The sequence below is a fragment of the Arabidopsis thaliana genome, chromosome 2, assembly GCF_000001735.4.
Source record: "Arabidopsis thaliana chromosome 2, partial sequence".
NCBI lineage: Eukaryota > Viridiplantae > Streptophyta > Magnoliopsida > Brassicales > Brassicaceae > Arabidopsis > Arabidopsis thaliana.
In genome coordinates, this window is record NC_003071.7 from 3650925 (window position 1) to 3660738 (window position 9814).

Consider the following 9814-nt stretch of genomic DNA (forward strand, 5'->3'; position numbering starts at 1 on the left):
TTAGGTCTAAGGAATCAAATGGGCGGAGGGGGTATTTATATGGTCCAAGGTCGGTGATTAGGTCGGCCAAGGCAAGCAGGAGGTGTCCTGGATTAATCAAAACGTGAAAAATGTCGACCAACGGCCGCTCCAAGACACTAATCGGCCTCCGATTGGTTCCTTCCATTTTTCGGATAAACATCATCCAAAAATGGATAAGCACGACCCTAAAAAGATAAGGATGACCAAAATATGGATAAGCTTGAGCCTTTACGGATAAACATGAGGCACGGTTCAATCCTGGCCGTCCATTTCTTCATTCCGGGGAAACCTACGATCTGTCACCAGACCGCAAGAACATTAATACGGCACATTCCGTTCCAATGTCTCTTGAGGGTCCATGACGCAAATTAAGGTTTCCTTAGGACTATAACACGTTCCATGCCATAATTAACCGAGTAAGCCAGCTATCGTCACTTATCCGCATTCTCCGATCAATCTCGCGACCATTCACGACCCATACACATATCTCACTGTCCAAATGGATTCCCCTCGACCTTCTAATGATTTGTCGCATTGTAGCTAAACTTGATCCGTCTCATGGTGAGTCATTCCTTTACCCATGGACTTGATCCAATTCAATGCTTCTTACCCATGACTTGCCACACTAAATGGTCGAACTGATCTTGCATTTTTTTGGCTTGATCTCGCATTCTACTCGATAGACTGTACGTCCGGCCACATAGTCAAGGTAAGGGGCATTACACCATCTCTTGGAAAAGAGAAGATCGAGACAACCATCTCTGACAACATGGTTGCGATGAAAAGGCATACGACAACATCCATAGAGTAAATAATTATACTACAAAAGACTGTACCGATATCAAGAGGCATCTTGCTGAGCTACGGACAAAGAGGTGACCTCGCAAAACCTCGACGTCGGAGAGTTCGTGAAAATTTACCACGAAGAAAAGGCGGAAGTCAAAAGTTCATCACTAGCTAAGAAAATACCTAAAACATCTAATCTTTTGGTAATAAGAAGAAGATTGAAGTAATCATGAACGGGTCTAAGTTTTGTAGAGATTCGACCACTACAATCAAAAAGTTTAGGGGAATGTTCTATTAAAGGCGAGCACAAGCGACAAACTCGAACTCGCTAGAGCAATCACAACATTCAAGGAAGAAGAAATTCGTCACCTTGCAGAACCTGATGACGTTGATTTTGTCCTCACCTTAGACGTGGCTGACGTCGGGGTTTCAAAGATTGTGATTGATGTTGGAAGTTTGATAGATCTACTATTCTTGAGTACGCTTGGAGAGAATGGAAAGTAGCCAGGCTGACATAGTTGGAGCCCCATGGATTTATCGGATCAAGGTTATCCCATCAATCTATTGTCAATACGTTAAATATTTAATCCCGAATGGTGTGAAAATTTTACAAGGAGATCAAGAATCTTCAAAATCTTGTTATTTAACGACTCATCGGATGGTTATCCAATTAACAAATCTCGTGAAGAAAGAAGTGATTTTAGGAATATCAAGCGGGCAAGTAGTGGATGACGTCATAATCGAAGTGGCCATTGATGAGAAAGATCACGAACGAAGAATTTGGAAGAAAGTAGCATCTAGTTACAACCAAATAACGATGAATGATATAAGTCAAATTAATCCTAAGACCAGTTCACAAAGTTCTCGGATCACGCAGTAGAGTAATGGCTAATCGAATTAAGCTAAGTAAAACAGTAAAGAAAATAAAAGAAACAAAAAGTAAGCAATACCAATCGATTGTGAGTTGTGAAAACAAGATAATAAAGGCGTCAGGCTTAGAGTATTCTCACGAAATAGATGATAGTAGATCTAGAAATAGCTAGGTTATTATCAAACCGTTCTCGAACTCAAACTATGATTTTAGAGTAACTGGTGGTGTTCCGCGAAACTCTCTATACTTAGAGCTAAGATTACCGGAGAAGCCGAGAAATCCTATACTAAAGCATGCATTATTATCAATTTTGATTAGTTCACCTAGTATCTAAACAAGAGCCCTTCTATGAGCCTACCTGTTCTTTCTTAAATGCCTAGGCTCATCTATGATAGGTCAAATAACAAGTACTTATGGTGGCATACCTATTATCTAATATCAAGTTCTAGTTAGCTACTCTAGAACTAGCATTAAGAACAATCAAGATGAAGAATCCTACAAATAACGTAGCAAGGGGGCTATCTACTAAATACTCTAAATCCCTAACGAGAAACCCTAAACCTAACAAGAAGATTACTCAAACATGATCATAGAAGAACAAAACATGATTGAATAAGAAATAATTGAATAAAACAAGAGGAGAATAAGGTTTAGAAGGATCTTCTCTAAAGGGAGTCTCAACAGGGTTTGCTCTCAAAGTACAGAATAGAAAAAGGGAATAGCCTCCCAAAGCTTACGGTCTAAACATTGACCTAAAAACTATAAATATGTCTTAAGAACGTGTTGGGCCTTCATTAAACATAGGAGAAAGTTCTGGGCCGAATTCGGAAATCTTCAAAACATCAATAAGTTACGTCTTTCAATTGCCGTCAGGTATTGGTATCGCTCGAAACCAGGGGTGGTGTCGTTCAATACCAGGGATGGTGTCGTTCGACACCTACGTGCATTTTCGTCTCCAGATTGCTTCTACAGCTTAAGTTGTATGTTTTGGGCCAGAATGCCCCATAATCTCGAAATGCATCCCAAACATGTAAAGACCTGAAAAAGACTAAAAAAGACTCTAGAAATAACAATTAGACTCTAAAACCTATACCTAAAACATAGTTAAAATGGTAAAAATAGGGATATATCAACTCCCCCAGACTTGGCTTTTGCTTACCCTCAAGCAAAGCACAAAAGTCGAACCCATGGAAGAGGTTTGAAAACACAGGAACTCCCAATATTCTCTAACCTATTGCCATGATCATTCTAACTAAATCCATATGGCTAGCAAGTCTAATCAAATCCTAACCAACTTGTACTTCTCCGCAAGCTTACACAACATTATAGATTCCATACCTAAGTTCCACAACTATATCTATCAGGCTTTCATCGCTGAGTCTCATCAAACAAGTTAACATTCAAGATCCTTCTAGACTCATTCCTGTGCTATACCGTGATAAATCGACCGGTCTCTTATATAATATTTTTTCTTTGGTGTTCTTTCTCTCCCAAACTTATTTTTTTAGAGAGTAAACAAAGGGGAACTCGCATACTGGATCGACACCCTTGACTTTTTCCAACCTTTGTAATTGATCATTCCAAATAATGTATAATAATAGGATCATAAGAAACATTTCTACCCCTATACACTATCTGAAAATCCTATCAATCTCTCATTCATCATTCATTTTTTTTTTCTGGGCAGAGGAACACATTCTTTTTATCACATTGGTCTCAATATCAGGTATGAAAAGGAGTCAAGATCTATGAATACTAACCGTTTGAAAAGGTAAAAGGAAGAGCAGTGAGATTAGCTCCAGCCTTGGTGGTGGTGTTGGAAACTAGGATATCCTCAAGTCTATTGGTTTGCCATCTAGATTTTCCAATAGTCGGATTGAGTCAAACCTGCAGCATTAATCAACCAGGCAATAATCTAAAGAATATAGATCATAATTCCTAACAAAATTTTGACTCAATAAAACGACTTAAAAAGAAAAATAAGAATAAGAATAAGACTCAAAAAGAAAAACGTAGTTAGTAACTGCCTCCCCCACACTTAAACGTCATTGTCCCCAATGGCATTCGAATTCAGAGTAAGCGAGAAAAAGAAAAAAAAAACGTAAAAGAAAAGAACAAGAAAAAGAAAACCATACTAGTGGGTTGCCTCGCACTAAGCGCTTGTTTAGAGTCAATAGCTTGACTTTGGTGGAGTTTAGGGATCAGGTGGATCAAATGGAGGAAGTAAATACTGCCTAGTAGAACCCCGCATCAACCAAGGTGGCGTATTAACAGTCGGTGTGTGCGGTCTACCAAGGAAGTGAGGAATGTCAGCTGGGCAGGACAGAGGTATGGGTGGTGGACTCCTTGTACCTGCACAATCATCAAGAGAAAGAACAAGTGCTCGACGAGAAACTCGTGGCTTGCTTAACCGTAAAACAGTTTTTTGAAATTGTAAACTCTTGTTGATGAAATCAGGAGGTTTAGGAGGAGGAGATGAGTACCTTTGCCGTTTACGAGGTAGATGAAGGAGTAGAGGTGATGTGGGTGACGTGGCAACATGTCCTCAAATTTCAGCAGTGATCTGAACTTGCAAAGCAGCTTCATTATACAATTCTGGTTTAGCCTGTTTGGGATGTCGATCGACACAGGTGATGGTGTCGATCAACACCATCTCTACAGATTGATTCTCAGCAACGAATCTGAAATTGGCCTCATGTGGACGCTTGCTGTTACTGAGTACCTGTTATGACACAACCATTATCTTTGTCTTGTCATCTTGCTTCTCTGGAGCATCATCTCGTATCATATCACTTTGAAGAGAGGGTGACAACTTCTCTATATCAACTGGAGGCAACTGAAGTAGAATCTCATCCATGATACCCATGCAATGCATCTCAGGAATCTCCTTCTTGGACTGTCGAGGTAGTAGACAAGGAACTTGTGGTGTGTAGACTTGTATAGTAACAGGTGGAGATGCAAGGCATATTGGGGCAGTTTAAGTCTTGTGTCGATCGCCACTAGGTGAGTGTCGATCGACACTACTGTGTGGCATCGATCCTGCTCTGTCAAACGTCAGCACTGGGTTGCCTATGTGGTATTGGTGTCGATCGACATGAGGTGGGTGTCGTTCGACACCATCGGGAAGAAGTTCCTCCTCCTCTGTGAAAGTATCGTATCCACACGATAAAGGAAATACAGAGCCGTCAAGATCAATTGGTGTCGATCGACACCCTGATGTATCAATCGACATTGAGGCTTTTTCTGCAACTGGGATAGATGAGGTCTGAGCTGAACGTTCACACTAAAGAATTGGGTTTAGTTGCTTTCCACTTCGTAGTGTGACTGCAGTGATAAATGCTAATGTAGGAGAAGGCTAAGATATATGAGATCTCAGATTGTCGATCTTCCCATTAAGATCTGTGTAGAGAGAATCAAACTTGCCAGTAAACTCAACCACGATCTTTCCTAGGTGGAGAAGCAATGCGTGTAGATCCTTGTTCCTCTCTGCGATTGTCGGAAGCCTCAGCAAATTTTCTTCGATCATAGTCTATTTCCTTTGTGGAGAGACTTGTGACAGCGTTGTTGATAAGAACTGATGCTTCGGTTGGAGTCTTTGTCATGAAATTGCCATTACTTGCACCACCAAAACATAACCGATACTGCTTATCGATTCCACGGAAGAATATGTTGATTAGTTTGCTTTCCTAGAAACCATGTTGTGGACAATCCCTCTGATAGGATTTGAATCTGATCCAAGCTACCTTCAAACCTTCTGTTGGAGCTTGAGAAAACAAAGAGATCTTCTCCCTTAGTAATTTTGTCACTGAATCATCAAGGAAGTGGATCATGAATGCGTTCTTCGTGTCACTCCAATTGGTTAGTGAACCGGGTTCTAGTTGTCGCAGCCATGATGTTCCTCTGCCAGCGAGAGAGTGTGGGAAGAGTTTGCAAAGATGATAATCAGCTTGTACCCCATCTGCTTTGATTGAGGACACTAAGTCTTCGAAGACCTCTAGATGATCTAGTAGTGATTCATCAAAATGACCTCGAAACTTTCCTCGTGAAACAAGATAATAGTAGGCAGGGTGAATAGCAAATTCTTCTCTTGCAATAGGAGGTAGCTGGATCGCTGATCGATTGGAATAGAAAAGCTCAGCTCTGTTGAAGTCGCCTATGGTAGCTGGTTTGTTCTGCAGATGGTGTAGAACGACACCAACAGATGGTGTCGAACGACACCAACAGATGGTGTTGAACGACACCAACAGGGTGTCGATCGACACTGTCGTTGAAATCTGCCAGCTGTTTGTTGCGTTCCATCTTGTAGTTTCCCTGTCATAGGAAAAAGAAGAAAGAAAACGTGTGAGAAACAAAAGAAAGAAAAATAAAAACTTAGTCTAAATTCTACACCTAGTCTAATGGTGAATCACAGAGAACTTCGGCAACCGCGGCAAATTTGATATAATTCAATTTAATCCTAAGACCACTCTCTCAAATAAAGAGGTCAGTTGCAGCACTTAGGGATCGAATTCACAAAGTTCTCGGATCACGCAGGAGACTAATGGCTAATCAAATTAAGCTAAGTAAAATAGTAAAGAAAATAAAAGAAACAAAAAGTAAGCAATAACATTATGAGTTGTGAAAACAAGATAATAAAGGCGTTAGGCTTAGGGTATTCTCAGAAAATAGATGATAGTAGATCTAGAAATAGCTAGATTATTATGGAACCGTTCTCGAACTCAAACTATGATTTTAGAGTAACCGGTAGTGTTCCGCAAAACTCTCTATACTTAGAGCTAAGATTACCGGAAAAGCCGAGAAATCCTATACTAAAGCATTCATTATTATCAAGTTTGATTAGTTCACCTAGTATCTAAACCACAGCCTTTCTATGAGCCTACCTGTTCTTTCTTAAATGCTTAGGCTCATCTATGATAGGTCAAATAACAAGTACCTATGGTGGGCATACCTATTATCTAATATCAAATTCTAGTTAGGTACTCTAGAACTAGCATTAAGAACAATGAAGATGAAGAATCCTACAGATAACTTAGCAAGGGGGCAATCTACTAAATCATCTAAATCCCTAATGAGAAACCCTAAACCTAACAAGAAGATTACTCAAAAATGATCATAGAAAAACAAAACATGATTGAATAAGAAATCAATGAATAAAACAAGAGGAGAATAAGGTTTAGAAGGATCTTCTCTACAGGGAGTCTCCATAGGGTTTTGCTCCCAAAGTACAGAATTGAAAAAGGGAATAGCCTCCCAAAGCTTAGGGTCTAAACATTAACCTCAAAGCTATATAAATATGTCTTAAGAACGTGTTGGGCCTTCATTAAACATAGGAGAAAGTTTTGGGCCGAATTCAAAAAATCTTCAAAACAACAATAAGTTGCGTCTTTCAATTGCCGTCAGGTATTGGTGTCGCACGACACCAGGGGTGGTGTCGTTCGACACCTACGTGCATTTTCGTCTCTGGATTGCTTCTTCAGCTTAAATTGTATGTTTTACTCCAGAATGCTCCATAATCTTCAAATGCATCTAAAACATGTAAAGACCTGAAAAAGACTAGAAAAAACTGTATAAATAACAATTAGACTCTAAAGCCTATACCTAAAACATACTTAAAAACGGTAAAAATAGGGATATATCAATGAATCCTAACGATTAAGAAAAATAATTCATTCAGCACCAACCGAGGTATATACTATTTTACGATCATGCCGTGTGAACTAAACATGTAGGTGTGACATACCAACGATAATCATCTTGAAAAACGGTGGAGGTCTATATAGATGACATGCTCGTGAAATCGTCAAAAGAGAGCGGTCACATTTAAGACTTGGGAGAATGCTTTAATATCTTGAACAAGCTTCAGATGAAGTTGAATCTTGCCAAGTAGACATTCTGAGTCCCATCCGGAGAGTTTCTCGGTTACTTAGCAACAAAGAGAGAAACCGAAGCAAACCCAAGACAGATTAACGCTCTTTTCGAACATGCTAGCCCCAAGGAACATCAAAGATGTCTAAAGACTCTTTGGTAGGATTACTGCGTTAAACCGGTTAACATCTCAGTCAGCCGATAAATGCCTTTCTTTCTATCAAATACTAAAAGGGAACAAAGAGTTGAGTTGGATGAAAGATGTGAAGATGCTTTCGGTCAACTAAAGACATACTTAAGTGTTGCTCTAATTCTCTGAAGCCTGAAGCCGATGAAAAATTGTACTTATACATCTCATTTTCAAATCATGCCGTTAATGGAGTAATAATTTCTGAAGACAGAAGAGAGTGAAAGCCGATTTGTTACATGAGCAAGTCATCAACCAGTCCAAAATTAAGTTACACTATAATGGAGAAACTTGCGATTGATGTAGTCACTTCAACTTGGAAGCTGCGACTTTATCTATGTCTCACCAGATCATAGTTGAAACTCTTGGGAATATTGGTTAATTTCGGCGGGGTTCAAGTGTCCAATTCGCTCTTCACGAAACTAGATCTCATCCCAAGAAGGTTTTTCCAAGTTTCAACTCTTGGAAAAATAAGATTATTTTGGTGGACTATAAGTGTTGAGTTCGCTCTTCACTGAACTATCTCGTGAAGGGTTTTTCCAAGTTCCAACTCTTGGAAAAATAAATCTCTGTGAAATCTAAGTGTTGAGATCGCTCTTCACAAATTTAGATACCACCTCACATCAACAAGCATTTATGACGAAGTCTTTGAGTACAAGCTCGGAAGAAGATCTTCAGTTTCTCTCTAGATTGCTGCTCAATAACCTGCCTTTGTATTCTATAAGCAGAATACACTTTCTAAACTCAAGCTTATAGCTTCGATTCGAAAGTCGAGTTCACTTCGCAACAACTTAACTCGAGGTCAGCTCCCATGCATAACTCGAGTTTAATTCTGATACCAAAACTCCATGGTTGAACTGACGAGTTTGAGTCAATAAAATGGATTTAATCCTCTTGGACAAGGGGTCAACTAGCAAAACAAAGATCTTTACGGTGTTTAGTCGATCTACCTAATACTTCTTAGGCGGAGCACAATTCTCGCAATCAAAGAAAGTCCAAAGATTGAGTTTGGGGGTTTGATCAACCTATTTCTCTCTTAGCCACATGGCCCAAATTTCTCTTAGCCACATGGCCCAAATTTTTGAAAAAGTACGGACTTTGCAAATCCGGCAACTTCGAAGCAAATACTTTAAGCAAGTGTCATTCCAAAACCCCTATGGACAACGAAAAGGAAAAAAGTTTTAAAAACCCCTCTTGGGCACACAACCAACAAATTTTAAAACCCCTTGGGCAAATAAAAATTCCCTTTCGGGAAAGTCGTATTCATAAAATAAATTGGGACAATCCCCAGATTTTATGGTAATAGCCATAAAAGAGTTAAGATGAGCTGAAGCCTCATCAACACTCGGTGTAATCTCGTCTTGGTTCAAAGCAGGAGTGGCCGTCCCTTGATCGTGAGTTTCAGTTTCATAATTAGGAGCTGCACATGAGCTGGATGAAGCATGAGCATTAGTTAGGATACACATTTTGGCGAGTTGTCATTCAAGTGTATGAATTGATTGTGAAAGTTATTTTATGAATTAGTTCTATAATTAATGGCACATTGGAAGAAGGAAAGAGGCTATAAAAGAGAGGTGATGACTCCAAGATAAGGGGGGCTAGAGATTCTATATTCTGACCACAAATCTTAAACTTAAACATTGTTATTTTCTCATAAATACACAAAAGATTATTTCTTCTCTTTTTATGTAAGATCTTTACATAAGGAATACTATACCATTTTCTATGTACAATTCTTCATACATTTCTATATACTCTCTTATACTTTTCTTATGCATATATGTCGTGTACTTTTGTATTTGAGAGCTTTAGCCCACAAATAATATAAATACTTGAGTGTGTGAATCCGACATCCATAAAAGTCTGTATGAGTATCTGGCTATGTATCTTCTAGCATGGAAACACAACTTTAGCTTTTAGGATCTGGTTGTGCTTCTACTTCTTATAGTCAATCATAGACATGACATCTAGTCATATTTGACTCCAAAACACTAAACAAGCTTCTTCTTGCTTCTCAAAGCTTTGATAGTGACGTCGAAGTCCGTATGAGTCTTTGGCTTTGTATCTTCTAACAAGGAAACAAT

General features: G+C 39.2%; 1 protein-coding gene and 2 pseudogenes across 3 annotated transcripts; 2 read left to right on the plus strand and 1 right to left on the minus strand.

Annotated features, from left to right (window-relative positions):
* Positions 1-231: 231 nt before the first annotated feature.
* On the plus strand, positions 232-1311 carry AT2G09388 (uncharacterized protein; the record flags this gene model as incomplete). Its single annotated transcript, NM_179617.1, has 3 exons — positions 232-375; positions 897-1010; positions 1108-1311. The coding sequence occupies 3 exons, from the start codon at positions 232-234 to the stop codon at positions 1309-1311; spliced, it is 462 nt and encodes a 153-aa protein (NP_849948.1).
* Positions 1312-3486: 2175 nt separating this feature from the next.
* Positions 3487-5952, minus strand: AT2G09589 (annotated as a pseudogene; the record flags this gene model as incomplete). Its single annotated transcript has 1 exon — positions 3487-5952.
* A 1352-nt stretch (positions 5953-7304) lies between these two features.
* Positions 7305-8087, plus strand: AT2G09790 (annotated as a pseudogene; the record flags this gene model as incomplete). The annotated part of the gene is made up of 1 exon: positions 7305-8087.
* Between the last annotated feature and the right edge of the window lie 1727 nt (positions 8088-9814).